General features: G+C 40.9%; 2 protein-coding genes across 2 annotated transcripts; both read right to left on the reverse strand.

Moving 5' to 3' along the window:
* Positions 1-4,124: 4,124 nt before the first annotated feature.
* prkab2 (protein kinase, AMP-activated, beta 2 non-catalytic subunit) lies at positions 4,125-10,356 on the reverse strand. The gene is made up of 8 exons (XM_049597785.1): positions 10,211-10,356; positions 8,988-9,164; positions 8,724-8,869; positions 8,502-8,595; positions 6,979-7,093; positions 6,733-6,866; positions 6,533-6,601; positions 4,125-4,495 (listed from the first exon to the last, which is right to left on the reverse strand). The coding sequence occupies exons 2-8, from the start codon at positions 9,141-9,143 to the stop codon at positions 4,418-4,420; spliced, it is 792 nt and encodes a 263-aa protein (XP_049453742.1). The 5' UTR covers positions 9,144-9,164; positions 10,211-10,356; the 3' UTR covers positions 4,125-4,417.
* Positions 10,357-11,211: 855 nt separating this feature from the next.
* On the reverse strand, positions 11,212-19,664 carry LOC125901834 (calcium-binding mitochondrial carrier protein SCaMC-1-like). Its single transcript, XM_049597784.1, has 10 exons — positions 19,021-19,664; positions 18,716-18,842; positions 18,467-18,554; positions 18,212-18,323; positions 16,608-16,766; positions 15,959-16,111; positions 15,741-15,848; positions 15,430-15,597; positions 15,118-15,268; positions 11,212-13,644 (listed from the first exon to the last, which is right to left on the reverse strand). Exons 1-10 carry the CDS (start codon positions 19,198-19,200, stop codon positions 13,463-13,465), a joined length of 1,428 nt encoding a protein of 475 aa, XP_049453741.1. The 5' UTR covers positions 19,201-19,664; the 3' UTR covers positions 11,212-13,462.
* Between the last annotated feature and the right edge of the window lie 1,075 nt (positions 19,665-20,739).

Genomic DNA, 20,739 nt, shown 5'->3' on the forward strand with positions numbered 1-20,739 from the left:
TGTGTGGTTGACTTTTCTTCAAACTGGTTCTTGTTGATTTCTTGTATTTTTGAATCCTGATCAGCGTCTGCCTGTGCTGTTAGTACAAGATAAAAGTCTGTATTTAATTCATTCAAGAGCAGTGGTTCCCAGCTGGTGGGTCACGGTGCAAAAGTGGGTCGTGGGTCCATTCTGTATGGACCAGAAGAGACTTGTGAATGTGTCAACTTGTAAGAAAACACTTTATTTTAAGGTACAGTAAATTTCTGGCACAGAGCTTTTATTTTGAAGTGCCATCCTCTGCTGTAGAGTGAGTGAATAATGGACAGCTACTTAACAGAGACAGCAAACTAGCTCAGCGACAATATATTTAACTGTGTGGACCTTGAGCTAATGTCTAAGGAGAAATCGTAACACCAGGCTGCTACACATCTTTTTTAACTACACTGGTAATGAATGACAGATATAGAAAAACATGGAGACCATAAGTGCATCTTCATTCCAGAATAGAGAACATCAGTTACTAACACAAGAAAATTCTGAGGTTTTACTCAATTTGTTATTCCAGGTGTTATAAAACAGAAATGAAATATTGTTTCTCAGAGACCAGGGTATAAAAACAAAATGTTGGACCATACATACAGGCATCAAGGGAAATACATATCTAAAGTGCATGGATTTAATAGATAAAAATAAACAGAGTTTGCATGTTCTCCCTGTGTCAGCGTGGGTTTTCTCCAGGTACTCCAGCTTCCTCCCACAGTCCAAAGACATGCAGGTTAATTGGTGACTCTAAATTGTCCGTAGGTGTGAATGTGAGTGTGAATGGTTGTCTGTCTCTATGTGTCAGCCCTGTGATAGTCTGGTGACCTGTCCAGGTTGTACCCTGCCTCTCGCCCAATGTCAACTGGGATAGGCTCCAGCACCCCGTGACCCCTCACAGGATAAGCAGTTACGGAAAATGAATGAATGAATAAACTGAACACATAAACTTCAGACTTGATCTAAGGGTAAATTTTGTTTGTTCAAGCTGGCCATTATTTTCCCATGCTGACTAATGAAGACAACACTTTTAGTAACAGGTTCAGTATTGCAATGTAACCATTTGTTTTTGCCAGTATCTTGACAAAGCATCTCTACAGAGAAACACATTTTTGTTAGAGTCAGATCCTTATTCTTTATCTAGAAACAGCCCTGGAATCGCCATCGCCAATCCCCCCCAGTCTCCATTTAAAAACACAGTAATTTTATCTTCATAAAACACACTTCATTCAAAGTGGACATAAACTAAATAAGACTCCCTGAAACCATCCTAGTTTGTCTTTCCACTGTTCCAGCAATTACCAGCACTGGTTTGGTTGAAATAAACCCTTATTTCACCCGGTTAGATGTGACAATATGCTGGCTTTGTACAGGCTAAAATTACTGTTCATTCAAATGGAGTCTGGTGGGTTGGTGATGGCAGTTTCGGGGCTGTTTCTGGTTAAACAAAAAGCATTGTACTCTTTATCACAATGGTCTATCTGTGTAGGGAACCTTTCCACAATGTTGTCAGACACTTACAATAATAATCTGAGCCTGTCAATGGCAAAAACAAGCATTTCTAATGGATATAAATTGATGGTGCAAACATGCCCCTAGTGATTTCATTGCAGCCTGTCTCACTCGATGCAGGACAGATTTCAAAACTTCTCTCCATTAGTCACTTAGACACAAAAAACAACTCGGAAAAAGGATCCAAGCTCACCCTTTAAAGAACATAGAAAAGTGTCTTTACCTCAGAGGACAGAATACAGGCTTCTCATACTATATATATATTTTAAAAAAACCAGACAGACAGGGATTAGGACCAGCGTGTCCTCTCTTTATTTGCAAACAAGTAAAACCTTGTACAGTGAATCATCACACTGGTTCTGCAAAGCATTTTAAAACATTCATGAAACGGTTGTAAAATTCAAGTTTTGGTTTTAGCCTTAAAACACCACCTCCACGGCGCTTGTCCAGTCTCCCTTATCACATCTGTAAGATTTAAAAACTCTTTGGACAAAACTTCAAGGCTAGGCTCGACATTCACAAAATACTTTCAGAGCGTCTAGTTGAACACCAACAGGATCTATGAAAGCCCTGTTTGTAAGTCTGTGGCGTGTATCAACCACGAGTATATTTATATATACTTAACTGTAAATGCAGACAATTAAACAACACGTGACAAAAATAACTTTCAAAGCCACCTTACCTTAAAATACAGATCACCTTAAATGGTTTACACTTTAAAGAACACGTGAGAGCAAACTTTGTACACTTTTAAAATCTATGGCAACTACCTATCCTCATAGCCCTGTAAATTCATCTGAATGCCATCGATCTGCATCCCAATGTGCACCACGCTCAGTAAATGTGTCGGATCAACACAAGTCGCAGACATTTAATGCATGCAAAGCAGCAGGTTAAAAACTGCCCGTGTGTATGACTACACATGTGACAGACACACACAGTACACTCCTGTTTGATAAATAGAACTCAATACAGATGCACATGCACACAAATAAAGCTCTGCAAAGTTCATCATATCTAAAGAAGTCAAAGCACAAGTTGGGCTCTATGATCCAGAGAAGCTACAGTACAGTAAGGGTTGTCTGCTGCATAGTTAAAAGCTTATATCAACACTCCTGCTCACAGGATGGTAAAGTGCTCGCTAAATTATGTCTGGATAAAGGCAACAGCAGAACTAAACATTGACCTTTGACCTCTGTTCCCCATCTGGAAAGTGTTGACACAGAAATTAATAGTTAACAGAAAACAGCCCGTCCAGGATGTTGCGATTGAAGCAATTAACCCAAATCCAACCCTGTGAATTCTGTGCGACCTTTCAATTGTGTCTAATCACAAATCATAGTAGTTTCCCGTGAGCTTCACCAATCACAGCAGCATTACGTCACCACACTCACTTGTTTCTAGCAATGCCAATAAATGAGGCAGGGTGTCATGCACAGTAAAATCTGGTCTGGTTGTGAAGCTGCAGACGTGCAACACGAATATCTCACATTTACCGACAAAAATTACTGCCGAAGACCGAGGGAGGTAATTCCCTGATGTTTTGCACGAGGGCGGGGTAAACTGTTCTGCAACACTGTGATGAAACACAAACGACATCAGTTGACCAACACCTTTCTGACACAAAACAAATCTGGTGACAGGTAAGACAAATCACCATCACAGAGGCTGTTGCATTCATGTCTCTTGCACGTGCTGGGAGCATCAACGTAGCTCAGATTAAATACATGGAAGAAGTGTTCCTTGTAGGCTTTCTCCCAGAATTTAAACTCAAACCACTACTTTTTTCCAAACCTTAACCAAGAGGTCTCTTTCTGGCAGAAAGCCCTCGAGGACAATTTCTCCCAGCTGCTAAATATGCAGGGTCACACACTCACAACAGGGTGTTTTTCTTCTCACTGTAACTAGATGCTTCCACAATTTAATTGCAAAGAAAGCTGTATAAACAGAGTAACATGAACTGCAATTTTAGATTTAAGGCCGCAACTATCCCAATAAAAGCCTGCAATATCCTGGAGGGACTGATAACATGAATAAAACTGGAATCCTGGACTTCTTGGTGGTTGAGCTGACGCTGTAGATTCCACTGAATGATGGCTAAACTGTGAGAAATTCAATATGTAATATGTACAGACAAAGTAACACGTTCACTGCTGCCTCCTCATCCTGTTCTTGTTTGTCACGCTTGTGAGTCTATCTCGAGTTAAAATTCACATCTCTTTCCAGCAGGTTATTGCACTTAATGTTTAAGCAATGCTGCTCTCTCCAGCACCTACAGGCCCTCACTCTGGACACACTGAGTCATTCTGTATGCACTTGCCGGAAATGCTATCAATCGGTTCAAAGATTTGACGACACAACACTTAAAAGTCAAACTGTTAATCCACATCAGTAACACTCAAAAGTCCTCAAAAGAACCCGATCCTCCACACATCGCCCCCTTCATTTACTCCCAGCATTTTAAAAAACATCTCGCTTTACACACAGACATGCATATATTCACAAAGTGCAGCAAACACTCAAACACACACAGTGATTTAGTCAGTCTCTGTCTGTAGATGTCACAGGAAAAAAGCCACAGTATGGTTTTCATCTCTCTCTGACACCCTACACACACACACACACACACACACACACACACACACACACACACACACACACACACACACACACACACTTCGCTACTTTTGTTCAGAGCCCTATGTAGACAGAAGTGCAACCTCTTAAAAACCAAGCCACAGTCACAGCCACTGGCCTTCAGCTCGCCTGTAAACTTGTTTCAGTGCAAGTTCATTTGGCTAAACGTGATGATACAGAAAGAAAACAACAGCAGAATACAAACATGCTGCTCTCTAAAAGCACTGAGGAGCACCCGAGTTGAGGTTTAGATAGGCTTGTAAAGCAGAGAGGTGACGTATTTCTTCTTGTATCTGTGAGTCGCACTCAGCACCATGACTCCATCCTGCACAGACAGAAACACAATATGCAGGCGAGCTGCCATTAGTGGAACCCAAACCCACGGAGCAAATAAACATGATGAACTACCACTGGTCCACACTGCATCTGATGATGAAGTGGAAGGAGTCTGTTTGTCTGCATGTCTGTCCTTCAGTTGTCTCTAAAACCACTTATCTGATCCACTTCCCACTTTGTGGATATATTGCTTTGGGAAATACTTATTAGTAGTGAGTAGGAGTACATACTGTGTACTGTAGGGGACACCGATTAACTGTTACACAGCATGCTGGGTGCAGCCTGCTCTTCATCGCTTGCTCCAGTAGTTTGAGGAACAGATTAAGAAAGAGAAACCTGAGATGTTGCACTGTAACTCAAAACTTCAAGCATCGGGGATTTAACTTTTGGCATGAACACTTGTCCCTGGAAACTTCCTGGTCCCAAATAGCTAGCTGTTAGCGAATGACAATGTTTGGACATCTTCCATCTTGGTGATACTCCACATGCTCCGGATGCAGTGTGCCTGCTTATTCCGGGGGATCACCTCAAGTCGCATACTTGAGGTAAGTATAATCCGGAGCTCATCTTAGACTCTGAACAAGGCTTTGGCTTCACTGAGGCCATAAAATATCTGTATCTTCTTGTATTTATTATTATTATTGTATTATTTATTGCATCTGTATCTTAATTTCTGTATTAATTTAATTCGAAAACCTTCCATGAGGAAGACGAGACGTTGACAAGTTAAAACAGATCTTGATTTTAAAAACAATGACGAAATGTGTGTTTCATTTTCACTCTGGAGACGAGACAGGAAGAAAGTGTCAGTAAGGGACTATCGGACATTCAACATGAGACGAGAGGAGAACTGAGTAATAAACAATTTCATGGAAATTTCATTGGAAATAGGAAGCCAGGAACAGCCGTGCTTGCGGTTGTTTCTAAAGCTTTATGAGCAGTATGAGATCGGAGCAGCAATGGGCTGGCAAACTCTTCTAAACAGGCCAGGATGTTTTGCTAGGCTGCAAACACTCACAAGGAGCAGCGTCAACCTTTAGTGTGAGTAGTGAGCTGTAATTCAGCAGTAAATAAGCAGCCGTGTGTGTCTGACTGTGGATGATGGAGCTATTGGATAGGTTTGCAGAGACTGTTAGTGGCAGCAGTGGCAGTTAGCAGCTAGCTCATGAAAACGTATTTTTTTAAACTGTAAAACTGTCTAACATCATACTTAGGATTAGTGCAACCATTCTGAACACAGTTTTGTTGCTGTAAGAATACTAAAAGTTATGCAGGCTCAAATCCTTTTGTTTGTCACAGTAACGCACATTGGCATTTAAAAGTTTAAGGGCCTTAATCTCAATAGTACACACAGATCTGCTGTGTAAATATTTTCAGAGACACTTGTTCACCTTCGTAGGAAGAGAAAACAAAACCAACATAATCCATGGAAAGTATGAGGCCTTTAGGTGTGTGCAACTGAGTCATGTTGAGAAAAGACAAGTGAGATCAAATTAGTCTAGATAGTAGAGTTTCAATTTGGATCACTATATCAATTCAACGATGAATTTTTGAAATTCTGTGGCACTGCTGTGTCATCATTTTCATCTAAGCACACCTTATTCCTGAACACTTAAACAGTGCTATCGTCCGAGCATCAGGCAGATAATGCTAATCAGCCACACTAAAGATGACGGAGATAATTACTGATATCACAGATATCGTCTCATATTGATCGCAGGCCCCTGAACTGAAACAAAAATCGTATCATGGCGGACTTTGTGATATCAAAAAGTGCTGAATCATTGTCCAAAGATTATTGATATTATATAGAACTTGTGATTTACACCCCTAGTTAAAGGCTATTATGTTACGTTAGCTGTTACTGCCCTGCCATCTACACTGGCTGAGAGATAAGGGAGATTCAAACCCTTCCCCTCGCTCAGGGATTTACAGTTTGAAAGCTGAGGGGAAATATGTACTTCATGTGGTGCCAGTATCATCTGGAAACATGAGAAGTATTTCAGCTTTTTTCCAGTGGCCCTACCTTTATCGACAGAGCGTAAAGGTGGTTCAGCATGACGTGGTTGGGCTCAGGCAGCAGGGCAGGGTCACACTGTCAAGAGAGAGGGAGAGAAAAACTTAGAAACTGGTAAACAGCTACAAATGCAATTAAAAAAAATCAACGTCTGGGGAAATTATGGTGGATGTGAGAGATGTGGCGAGAGGAAAGGTGGAGGCACTGACAGAAATATTGGTGTCCTTGTTGAGAATGACTTGAAGGAGGTGAGGAGGGAGTATAGGTGGGGCTTTGAAGTGCTCCTCAGGTCTGAAGATGTACTGCTCCTGCCCGTATGGACCTGGAGGGGAGCTGGACAGGTCTGCAAACATACAACAGTCATGATAACACTGCTGACTGGGTCTAAAGGCTTTGACTGTTTCGTTTTTATCAGTGTTTACTGCACTGTAAGAACATTTTGGACATTAACTAACCTGATGTGTCGGAGCACTCCAGAGAGTCAACATGAAGAGCGTCAAACACCTCAAAGTCTGACTTCTTCACCTGGATCAGGTTGTTTATGGTGCCGAGTTGGCTGGTTACAACCGGCTGCAAAAGATAAGGGTGTCAAGAAGGTAATGATTAAGCATTTTTATAATTATCATTGACAGCACACATTTCCCTGGGATTTAATGATGCTGTGGTGACCTCAGCTGCATTTACACGATTATCAGGATGGCCTAAAGACCTTAAAAAGCACACAGCAATGTTTGCATACTTCTCCTGTGGTCTAAGCTGACCAATACTATGACAATACCATGACATCAGCAACAGTGACAACATCAGTCAGCACTTAAGGGTTTGGAATTGATGAGATTTTTAGTAAGTTTCTTGAAGACTTCTTGACGTAACATTACAGATCTTTGTCACAAGCCAAAATACACAGGCTGGAACTGACCTGTTAGAGATTAAGACTGTCTACAAATATACAGACATATTTGTAAATGTGTATTTTTTCTTTACCTCTCGTCCACATACGAATGGAATTTAAGTTCACTAAAACTGAGACGATTTAAAATGCCCTCTACAGTGATGGAAAGAATAAAAAATAACATTTTAAGTGAATTTTTTTCATGCCGCAGCCAAGTCATATATCCCATCTGCAATTCATAAAACATATACTTTATGCCTGCCAAACAAATGACACAAGATATATATTTACAAGATTTCAGCACCATCCCACATGTAACGCTTGCTGATGTTCTCTAATGCAGCCATGAAGTTTAAATACGCCCTCCAAATGACAGAAATCCGGCATAGCGACAGAGAACTTTAATCCCTGCTTCTAAAATACAGATTTTTCAAAACCCTGGTTACTGTTTATCTGTGTGGACATGTAAAACAGACCGATGAGAAACAATGACCTAATCTCTCAATTCATGCATGCCCATTGTTGCTTTGTGTAAGGAGCATACACTAGAAACAAAAGTAACGATGGCCTTGGTCTAATGAATAATTTACACTCAAATTTAGTAGTGCTGCACCCATTGTTATCTGGTCTACCTCAGTGCCAGTGGTTTAAAGTCCACAAATGGTGTGACACTTCCTAAAGTGGGACTGTTGTCAATGAGAAACGGTGGGAAAACTTAAGCATGTTCTGAGCATCACTTTGTATGTTTGAGTTGAGCTTCTTTATCCTGATATAGAGCAGGAATCGACAGTGATGGGATCTCCAGTTGGTGTTTTAAAAAAGGTAACTTTAGCCTGGACATTTTACTATCTTTGTGACGAGGGGAGACTGTTGAGGTCGGCTAACGCTGGCAGCATTTGGGGTCATTTTCGCGCGCTCTAGTTTGGGCAGAGATATTTTATCGAACAAAGGATGTGTAGACAGAATTATTTCTTAAAACAAAAATAAAAAAAGTTTTTAAAAATATGTGTACACATGTAGACAGGGCCTGAGGAAAACGTTCAATAACATGAGAATGACAATAAGATAAAAATGACACTGATGTACCTCTGTGGCATCATGGACCCACTGTCCGTCTACAAAAAACTTGTACTGGTGCTCTCCTTCTGGCAGGTCCAGGATCGCTACGAAGTCATTATGGCTTTGGAGGAAGGAAAGAAAGAGCATTAGTGTTAATACTGGGCTTTCCTCTCAATTTAAACTCTACAGGTGTCACATATGGCTGGAGCTAAGATGGATAAACAGAGATATAATTGCATGGAAGTTTACCTCTTATTGAGAGGTATCTTTGTGCTCCAGTTATTAAAGGAACCAGCGATGTAAACCTCTTTTCCCCCTCCAGCCCAGCGGATGACCGTGGGTCGAGCCTGAGGACCAGTTTTCACCTGGTCACCCAGATCTGACTCCTTCTGCTCCTAAAACCAGTTAAATGATAACCCAACAATAATATGTAACAAATGACACAAACATCTGAAAGGTAATCCAGCACAACAAAGAATATTCTGTAAATAATCTGCATTATTCCAGCCCCACCTTGGACTCTGGCCCATGGGTGTTGAAGATGTTGGGGTCGTCTGTGCTGTCCACCATCTTGCTGCTGGGTTCATGGTCTTTGTGACCGCTGCTGTCTGAGCGGTGGGCCTTGGCTCCATGGCGATCTGCGGACACCCTGTCACTTGTGTTGCCCATGATGCCTCACTATTTATGGTGCTATTGGAAAGAAAAGACAACTTGTATGTTTGGGCACAAACCACATACTGAAGGATTAACTTTACTGTAACATGGCCATTCAGACACTAGAAACAGATTAAAAATGAATCAGTAGTGAACAACATAATAGCTGGTGTTGATTTCATGTCCTTTCATAAGATCTTTGAATGTGATAAGGTGCACCCATGTGAACAAACTCATTAATGAATATTAATAATGCAGCAGCCTGAGGAACCTCACTGTGTCTTATGCTTGCTCTCATGTCAGGCTAAGATTCAAGAAGAGTTAACAATATGTAGAAGACATAAATTGCTGTGAATACCTGCCATAGACAAGCCCCAGTTTGTGCCTCTCATGTATTCATATGACGATGCAATGACAACAAATGCAAGGCACAAACCGGGGGTAGCTACAGCCTATTGTGACACCACTAAAATACAGTCTGAAAGTGTGATATGTGGCTGATTTAAAATGCTAAACACCATCTTGACAGCTGCAAGGGGAGACATTTTAAAGATACATTGTCTGGTTGATGCTAAACGGCTTAGCAGACAGGCTAACAGGCTTATCAGTAGGCTAGATGGTCTCAGATAAAAGCAAGTAATTGTAGCAGAAGTGTCTCCTAACTGTGAACCTCGACTTGCCCCAACAGATAAGACTGCAACGACCGCTTAGCGTTAATACAATCATCCTGTCAGACGTAACACAGCATCGACGGTTAACGCCCACCAACCAGCTGCTCACCGAGCAACAAGTTTTAACTTCCCAAATTAAATTACACATATAATTTAGCGACTCATTCAGAGCAGTGAGCACCGAAGCATGCTAGCTGTAACCTACCACAGTGTCCCCTCTGGCAGCTCAGCTGTGCTCACCTCAAATCACTTGGGCAGGGGAATATTTTTAGCTTACACTTAGCTAGCAGCTAGCTGTCACTTCCTGACAACTGGCTCCGTGCGCCGTTTGTCTTTTATTCGACGTCAGAGTCGATTAATAAAACGCGACGAAAACAAAACCGTGTTGAAATGACACAGCGACAAACTCACCGATTCCTGCTGGAGTTAGTTTGTTTTCAGCGGAGGGCCAACCTCTCTACGACAACAGCAGCGCGGTGGCACCCCAACTACGGTGTGCGGCTAGGACCAAATTGGTCGGCCCGTTCAGACCGTTTGCCTGTCACAGGAGGAATGAGGAAACTATATGGAAGCAAATAAGAGACATAAATGTTTGTATTTTAATTTTATGTAGATATTTATACGATAGGAAAAAATAAACCCGGGGCTTAAGCCTATTCCTTTTTGCGAACATTTGTGTGAAACAATCTTTGTTTCTCCAGATGTATGTCACTGAAACAAAAAATATTCATTCTTATTCGTTCAACATTGAAATTTAAATACAACTGAATTCATAGCATTAGCATGTAGCCTCTCTGAATGTATTTGTTCTGGATTCATCTCTTTGACATTGTAATATGAAAATTATTGATTTGCAATTTCTAAAACTGAAATTGAATATTTATTTTTTTCAATGTTCATCAATGCCAAAAAAACCCCAACAGATTCAGGTTGCTTCAATTCAATTCCAAAAATTTTTTTAAATTCTGAAACTTGAATTTTAATTCTGAAACTAGATTTTTTGTATTGAGATATTTTACTTTGATTTCAATTTTACTATGAAATCCATGTAGCCTCCTTGAATTTATTTGTTCTGGTTTCACCTCTTTGAAATTAAAATATGAAATTTATTACTTTACTGTTTCAAAGGAAAGAAATACATATTTTTTTTAATGTTCACCAATTCAGATCCCAAACAAGTTTCAGAATTATTAAAATAGATATATGCTTAATTAAATGTAATTCAAAACATTCAAGTTGATTTTATTTTTATTCTGAAACTTGATTTTTTTTTGCATCTGAATATATGAACATTGAAATATATATATTCAAATGTAGTTTTTGAAATTGCAAATCAAGAAATTTGTTATTTCAGAGAAGTGAATTCAGAACAAAAACATAGTTTTCAAAGTAAGATATTTCAATGCCATGAATTTACAGGTGTTTTATTTTAATATTAAGTATCCCTTGGCTGTTAAAATTTAAGTACTTATGTGTCTTATTTGCTTCAATAAAACTAGAAGATTGTTTACAGATGTAATACACATACAGTGACATTATAGAATGTACTTTACTTTTGTGGAATTATAAACTTGATAGGTATTATTTCCATTACATTTAAGCAGCAAAACACCTAGTGTTGTAGACTTTGGGGGGTCATATGGTGCCCTGTCATGTGGTTTCTTTATGTTCTCTTGGTCTGTCTCAACTTATCTAATATAAATGTTAGTACTGTTGTGCATAATCAATCATGTTGGTGTCTATAATCAAGTCAAATTCTTTCTTGACATAATTAGTAATATGATACCACACACTCTTTACCAGTCATGTCACTTAGCCCAGGTAGCATTCTTGGCTGCAGGGAGGCTCCTGATAAAAACCTCTATATCTGTGTATCTTTTTCATGTGTATGCTGTGCAGATAGTCATTTATAGAATCATTTGATCAGCTTCATTCACTCATTTGGTTGATTAAGATATAACCCATTTTCCTCTTGGGAAGAATCCTTTTAATATTGCCTTTGAAGAATTTTCACAAATCCTTTTGTATAATGAATGAAAGCCAATTCAAAAAATTGTGAGAACTTGGAATAAGCATGATGACAAAAATACTCTGTAGCAAAGCCAGAGAACCAAATCACAAATATAAAGCTGATGAAATAATTTTCTAAGTCTTTTACTGAGTCTGTATTTTACCTGCTTTGTCACTGAAGAGTCTCTTGCTGCCCATTTTGACTCCATCTGGCTCCTTCTTTATTGGACAAGCTGTATTCATTATAAAAACACATTTAACACCCCTGGACTGAGATGATTAAGTGAAAAAAACCCCACAACTTTAGTTTAAAATGCTATAAATTATAATGATGTGGTATACTTAGCATAAAAATGTGTCCATGTGTTTTGTCTTTATTGACCAGCAGGCAGAGCTGTTAACAAACCTCGACTGTTTTTTTTATGCAGTCCCCCATCCTGACCTTTACACCACCCAACCACTGTTCTCGAGTAAGCCTCCCATCAACAGACCACGTTAAACTTCTAAGTGAAGTTTACACATGTTCAAGTTCACAACTATCGAGTCTGAGACCTGTTTTAGTTTCTTAAAATCCACATTAAATCAATTTATATTAAAGACAACAGGCTGATTGTCATTGTACATGTTGGATACAAACGTCCCACCGCTGCGCTGTGTGGAAGAACAAGTCACACAGTGTTAAAGGTAACTGTATCCTGTTGTGGGTGTGTATGTGTGCGTTTGAGGGTGGGGGTCTTCATGAGTTGAAATGAGAAGTGACACAAGACAAAAAGCATACTCCTTCAAGTATTTCAGTCCAACGAGCAGTTGTTACTGTTTCAAAGTGTTAGTAGCATCAACAACACCCATAAATAACCAGAACTGAAAACGGATATATATATACAGTACATAAATACAGTATATATATAAAGTATAAAACACATCTGTTGATATCAGAGAGTTCACATTGAGTGGCTGTAAGGCACATTTAAATGATCATCAAATAACACACAGAATTAGTGGTTTTCACATTGCACAAGATGCTTTTTGTTTTCAGACAGTATTCCAGTGTTAAAAACTTCTTGATTTTTCACAGCCAGTTATTTTTAGTTGACAGCTGCAGACTGGAGCAGTGTCTTTCTGGAGCTGATGTCACTCCAGGGGAAGGCGTTTACAACTTAGGAAGGTGTTAAATTACCTCTGAAGGGTGTGGACTGGCGTAGTGTCATTTGACGTCAAAACAAGACCACAGAATATGTTTCTTTTGTTCCCAAAAAGCACAATATTCTGTCTTGTTGAGCTACCACTTTGCTTTGATCACAGTTTTAAAAGAATAAAATCATCATGTATGTTTTCTGAACTCTACGTATGTATTTACTAACAGTGCTATCTTTATGTCAAATATTGCTTTGGACCGTGCACATGTTTTGGGAGTGTGTGTTATGTATAACAGCAGGATAAAAATTAAAGCATGCTCAGCACAATGATAACTGCTTTAGCTACTGACAGACGACCCTTAGTGGGATACATACAGCTTTCCATCCGCTGAACTCCTGTGGCCAGCTGGCGGAAGTCATGCTCTGTATGTCTGGTGTCTGTCTGTTTTCTTGGAGTTATTTTCACGCATTTTCAAGTCTGACAAATAAAGTTTTTTTTTTAAATCTGCTTGCAGCATCATTTGGAAATTCCTAAACCAGTCTTCATATACTCATAAACCACGTAGCTGATGCTGACAGCGGGGATAACTTTCATGAAGTTCGGCAGGATGCCCCGGTAGAGTCCGAAAAAGCCATCTTTGGCTACAATCTTCTTTATGAGGCTGCTCATGGAGGACTGGTCTGATGCATCCAGAGACGCTGGAGAGAAAAAGGAAGTTAGGGAGGTGGTGCACCTGAAAGCGTGTTTTTTAGTCTTGTACTTTATGTTGAGAGGGATAGTTTGGATGTTTTGAAGTGGGGTTGCGTGAGGTCAGTAGATGTCATTTGGCATGCTCTAGTTTGGAGAAGCAGGCTAGAGTACTGACACAAGCAATTTACTGATGTGGAGGGTCATCAACAAAACTGGATTTAGCCAACTTAAAAATTTATAGCAGTTTAAGTGTACGCTATATTTAGTATATTTTTCCCCATTTGCCTTACCAGACAGACGATTTCCGACAGGACACTGAAGCAGATATATTGCTCTTTTCAAAGCCAGACTCCACTGAGAAAAACAGCAATTTAACGTTGCTGAAAACAGGAGCTGCTGGTCTACCGCTCCCTCATTTGTTAGTAAAGTAGTATTATTGTGTGATGTTGGTGTTTTAAAGGGGTTCATTCGGATTCACCAAAGTCACACAATAGCACAAACTAACCGAGTAGTGGTAGACAAGCTGTTCCTGCATCCAGCAAGCTAAAATTATTGTTTTTGTCAATGGAGTCTGGTGGCTTTGACGAGAGCAAAGATGAGAAATTGAAGCAGTTAACAGCTTCCGCGTTGGAAATCGCACAATTGCACGATCAGTATAGTACACGCTTTAACTGATATCGGTTGCTTTTGGTTGTTTTAGCCCTGATCACACAGAAAGCATTTTAGCAGCTGGAGGCGGCTTTTAGTAATTGTTTTTAATGAGAATGAAGCTTTTTGCTCATGGTTTTTGCGCTGCAACATGCCTTGTGTTTCTGCCCTCTAAGCACCTGGCACTTTTGCTGAAGCTCTCCAAACTCCTCGAGTTGAAAAAGCAGAAAAAATGCCCCACATCCCCTCTTTTTTAGGGTCTCATGTACCCACACAGATCTCCGTCTCCCCAAGGAGGTGAGTCCTTGGTTGCCTGGCAACAATAAAAAGGTGCAACAAGTTTTTTCTTTTCCACTAGCGGCATTTAATTTAAAAAAAAGGCAGTACAGCAGGCCATGCTTTTTGCAACCTGCAAACTGCTTTCTGTGTGATCAGGGCCTGAGGTGGGACTTTTTCTGGTGGCTAAAATACATTTTGCTGCTGTCCCCCATCCACAGCAGTAAACTGCTTAGCTTCCATGGTGTTACTTCTGCCACTTCTCCAAACCAGGAGTGCACCAACTGCCATCTACTCTACATAATTCACTGACTGTGGATAAATACCTCACACAACCCTACTTCAACAGATCCAAACTATCCCTTTAAAGGCAGCACTTCTCCATCACAGCCCACTTATTACATGCTCAACTCAAGTGTATGTTTACAGAAAAAACGTAAGCTGCCTTTACAGACTACATAAACATCTCACCTATCATGAAAAATATTATGCACTGTCTAATTTATGTGCCATGCAAGTTTTGTCACCACTGCCATCAAATGTCAGACTGAGTTTACCTTGTGCCTGCATCCGTGTGCGCACAAGTGCGAGTGGATAGCTGGCCAGCTGGCCGCAGGTACTGGAGATGGTCCCGCAGGCCACCAGCACCAGAACTCCTGGGTTAGCTGAGTCATTGGCGTGGTATGACAACCACGTGTTCTTCAGAGTCTGACACACAGGAGAAAAATGAATAGAAATAGTGTGCATCAGCATAATGCAATAATTTATTTATCTAATAATTTAATGTAGCTCTGGTTTATCCTGCATATTAAGTAGTTAATTTAACAAAGTGCACTCTGTTGTGAGATATCTCTAAAGGGTCAGCGTACCTCATATACAGCGAGGTCTATCCCAGCGTAGGGAATGATGCCCACTAAGTTTGGCACGTAGCCCTTGTAGAAAGCCTTGACACCCTCTTTCTTCAGGATCTTTTTGGCACAATCAAACATTCCTGAATACTGGCCAGTTTTCCTCAGGGTCAGCCTAGTTTTCAATACCTGACAGAGAGAAAGTACAACAGAAGAGAAACTGAGAAACAGATTCTTTTGATTTGTGTGGTATTTCAAGTTTTGAGGAAAAACGTAAAACAGCTGACTTCATTTTATTTGATACTGAAACAGTGATGCAACAGTTGTGTTACCTCCATTGGGTAGATGGCTGTCTGTGCCGTGGCCCCAGCCAGAGAGCCAGCTAAAAACCTCTTGTGTGTCGCAGTCTTCCCGCCCTCTGCTGATAACAACTTCTTATACTACACAACACATACAAACAGCAAGAAAATAAATTATTCCAATTAATTGTGATGTTTTAAAGCTGTGATAAACACCACCAAATGTGCTCAATGTGCATTTTGGAGCTTACCTGTTCATAAGCCATGAATTTGATTGCCGTCTCAGGTGCAATCTTTAAAACATTGATCCCATTTCCCCTCCACAGTGAAGTGAGCCCTCCTTCTATGAGCATCTGCTTGAAGCCCCCTACCAGGCTTATCTTGTTGGTCTTAGAAGAATGAACCTGCAGCACAGATATAAAAGGTTTGCATGACAGTTGCACGCACATCTTTATTTTAAGGGTATACAATGCAGGATTGTCTGTCCCTGTTTATAAATACACTCGCCAGTGAAAGTGAAAGTAAAAGCCGACCACAGATTCACTCTTGTTCTGCATTTCACCCACTGTATTTACATTTTTTCTGCTCTGTGTCTCTTGGATGCCTGCTGTTTATGGTGTGGCACTAGGTTGCTACCTTTTTATAAAGCCCTGACCTCACCTGAGCACTGTGGTACACACCCATAAACATACTGAACACAGATAATATGAAGAAAGAAAGTAATCACAGGCAGAGGCTCTGCAGAAACCGCCACACCTTCTAGTAGGTCATAGGTGATTATTTAGAGGGGTTACTTCTATAGAAGTCTACACATTGTGTTTTAGGAAAATGCTGCATACTATATCTTTAACCAACCTTTCCAATGAAGAGAATCACTGTCTATTTCTGAATATATTTTACCTGCATGAAGACTTTCATTCTGTCCAGAGGGGCAGTACCAGTGCGAGAGACAGCTCCCGCTACTGCGCCTGCTGCAAGCTGCTTCCACCAGACACCTGAGCTCTTCTCCTCCTCTGTGAACTCATCTGGGATGGCGAGACTGTCACCTATGTCCAGCACCTGGTGGTTACATAAACACATTTGCACAAATGACTTTTATTCATGGACTCATTCATGGTAAAACTGAAGACATGTCTGGTAGTATTAGTGCCCCGCGGGGCGTCGGTGGCTTGGTGGTGGAGCGGGCGCCCCATGCACAGGGCTGTTGCCATGGCGGCCCAGGTTCGGGTCCGGCCTGTGGCCCTTTGCTGCGTGTCATCTCCTCTCTCTCTCTCCCCCTTTCGTGCTGCCCCCCCCCCAAAATATCTTTAGAATTAGTGCTTAATAACACATCTTCTCAGTGGTTTGGTTGAAACAGGGTTGCCTCTTGCCTCTCAGCTCAAGGACAGCGACTTTCCAAGGGAGAAGAAAGGACTGGAGCACACTGGTCAATTTACAGCCTTAAATAGTGCAAAGGTTTCAGCACCACTTTGTCTTCATCAGAGTCAAAAACAGCACATTTTGGCTCAAAGCTATGTCAGTTTACGGCCATAATAAACGCTGTGAGATGTCTCACAGCAGAATCATTTCGCCTTTGTGATCGTATCTCTCTCAGGAAGGCAGATGTCACAGAACGCTGCTTTGTGTGGTTGTCAATGTGACAAAAAAAACTTCACAAGATTACAAGCACTTCTGCTTTCTTGTCTATTCTCACAGTCACGCAGCAACTGCCCTTTCAATCTTAACAAATTACCGTTTGTACACTGGATGGAAGGCAACATTTACAAAACCTTGAATGTAAGGTTGCAGACAGAAAGTAAACACATTATAATGTGCTTCTTTCTGCTGTAGAGTCTATTTGGTGCAACTTGTGCAAGAAAAACAGGTCTGTGAGGAGAAGGATAAAAACACTGCAGAAGTTTAAACTATTTTAAAAACAAACAATGAATTGACCTCCTTAACCTGTAGCTAAAACTGCTTGTGAGAGCACTATCACTGAGCCGACTGAGCCCTTGTCTTGCATGCATTGGCTGTTCCAGATAAACATATCCAATGTTGTTCCAAAAGCATGAGGCTGTCTGGTAGTGACAAACATAGCAGCAATCTAATACAACTGCAGAGAAACACAGGGGCTGCACACTAGGGCACGTTTACGGTATGAAAATGCAGTTTGTCTGGTTTTGTTGCCCAAGACACCATAAATGTGCAGTGTGGTGAAGATTTAGGAACAATTTAAAGAAAAGGGAGGCAGTGTTTTGCTCATGCCGGAGCGCATATCTTGACAATGACATCCTTATTTACACTAAGAAGAGGTGGAGGAGCGAGCTGAGGGAAGCAGAGTGTGCTGCTGTGACCTAATTATGTTGGCCAGTCTAATCTTTCAAAGTCGCTGCCAAAATGTGAACTGCAGAGAAAATCCATAACATCTAACACAAGCGGACTAGATGTCATGTGATTCATTCCACTGCAGTCGCCTTTGTGTTTGCCTGCAGAGTGCGTTTCGTGTGAGGGTCATGTGTATGTACCGAGGAGTGTTTCCAGTAGCGAATGATCTCTTCCAGGTTGTGCGCTGGGCATAACAGGAAGTGTTCTCTCCACTCGTTCCAGTCCACCATCATGGTCCCATCGATGTCCATGCTGGGGAAACACACAGAAACCTCATCATCTATTATCTATGAATGCAATTAGCACATTACTGACCAGATAAAGCTTTCAGATTACACAGAAGCAACATTCTGGTCACGCCCAAAATAGAATGTGGACTGAAGAAGAGATCAGACCTTTGTAATATTTTCTGGGCATTCTCTCTGCTGATCTCCAAGCCCAGCTCTGCAAGGGACTGCTGGATCTCTGAGGCATCAATGCGCCCTGAAACACCATAAAAAATCCACTCAGATATGCTGCAGTATAAACAGAGGATGTGTGGTATTATAAACAATCACTGGCATGTGTTACCATGTGTGATCACTCGTGCCAAGTATTTCTTAATAATGAGGCAGCTCCTGGAGCCCGCTACACCCATCTCCTACCATCATTGTTCCGGTCCAGACTCTTGAATGTCAGCTTCAGCTTCTTCTCGTGCTCCTTCAGATATTTGCTGAACTCGTTGAAGTCGAGACTCCCATCTTTATTTTGGTCACCAGACGACACTATTTTCTGCAGAAGGGAGATAAAACCTTATTATTTGCCTCCTCCAGCAACACACACACACACACACACACACACACACACACACACACACACAGTCACAGTCACACTGCTAAGGAATTTCTTGCAAAACGAGCAGGCCAAACCCTTAACCTGTCTCTACAGGACCCCCACCCTGAAGTCTTACCTGTGCTGCACCGTGGCGGAATATCCCCATCGCCTTGAGGCCCGCCCGCAACTCAGCGACGTCCACCTTCCCATCTTTGTTGGTATCAAGCCTCTCAAACAGGTCCTGGTAGGACTTTCGGCTGTCCTCATCCCAGCACCGCGCATTTGATAGTAAAAGCGTCCGTAGCGTCTGATACATTGTAAGGCTAATGTGGAAGCAGCAGTCCAGACGAGTCGCCCTGCAGTCAGGATCTGGTTATTAATCCATCTTGAAAATCACCCACAAACCCTGCAAAAATCCAGATGTGAGCTCGGTTTGGATGTTGAGAGAGCGTTCCCAGTTACTTTAATTTGTCCCATGCAGAGGTGCAGGCTACTCCGTAACGCTTCAGACGAACTGCAGTAATAGAGGGCGGAGCGATGAGTGCTGCAGCCGCTCGATGTTTTCTACGGAAAAGCAGGAAAGATGGTAAAATAGGAAAGTGGGGGAATAAATAACCACCGGATTAACCACGGCATAATCCGGTTTATGCTCCTCACGGTGAAAGTCCCCATCTGTTTTTTTTACCCCTGCTCTGTGTGGTATGCCGTGGTGTATTATAGGAAGAATTTAATCTCTTCATCTAGCAGGACGTGTCAGTAGACAGAAACACACAGCGTAGTATTTCCTACAGCGCAGCACATCTAGTCGCCACCAGAGGGAGGTGTTTCCTCACACAAGAGGTGGCAGTAGTGGTTCCCAACTGGTGGGTCATGGTCCAAAAGTGGGTCATGGGTCCATTCTGACTCACAAACATGTCAAGTTTGTTAAAAACACTTTAATTGCAGTGCAGTGTCCTGCTGCAGAGTGACTGACTAACAGACAGCTACTTGACAGACACAGCTACACAGCTACTTTACTTGAGTATTGCCATTTATCTTCTTCTGCTTACATTTTAAAAGGAAATGTGCTTTTAACTTTGCAACATTACTACCGCCTCTTCTTTTCAGTTTAAGATTTTGAATGCAAAACATATAGACAGTTTGTAAAATACTGTATGATGTATTGTCAGTGATGGAAGAAGTAGTCAGATTCTTAACCCCAGTAAAAGTGCCAATACCTATAAAAAATACTCTGTCGCATGTTAAAGTCCTCCAATACTTATATATTGTACTTAAAATATTAAAAGTAAAAGTACCTAATGCAGAAAAATGCTCCCTGTGACTGTACTATTCTATTTATTGTAAAAGTAGGATTTAACTTTTGTACAAATGAGGTGCAGCTAATTTTTCACCATTTGTACAGGACTGCAAAAAGTAATTCTTATTATTATTATCACTCTTTTTTCTCTATTAATTGGTCTTTTTTGTTGTATATAAGAAACATGAAAATCAGTAAATGCTGTCGCTGTTACCCAGAGCCTAAAATGACACCTTTGCAGTGCTTGTTTTGGCCAACCAATTGTCATCAACATTATACATAAATTAAAATAATGAAGAAAAAAAATGAAAAATGAATAAGGCAAAGGCTGCCATTCCCTGAAAAAAATTTTTTCATGACATCTTTTTTTTGTTGGCTGACTGATTAATCCACTCATAATTTCAGCTGCACTTGTACTGTTAAGTAGTTTATTTTATAACAAACCACCATATTTTATAAGCTCTATATTGTCTGTCTATGGTGTGTCTCTCCAGAACATGGTGGTTTACGCGAGTTATTGTCATTTGTGTGTTTGTTTATAGTTTAACTTCCCACTTA

This window comes from Epinephelus fuscoguttatus, linkage group LG15 (genome assembly GCF_011397635.1).
Source record: "Epinephelus fuscoguttatus linkage group LG15, E.fuscoguttatus.final_Chr_v1".
In the NCBI taxonomy this organism is placed as follows: domain Eukaryota; kingdom Metazoa; phylum Chordata; class Actinopteri; order Perciformes; family Serranidae; genus Epinephelus; species Epinephelus fuscoguttatus.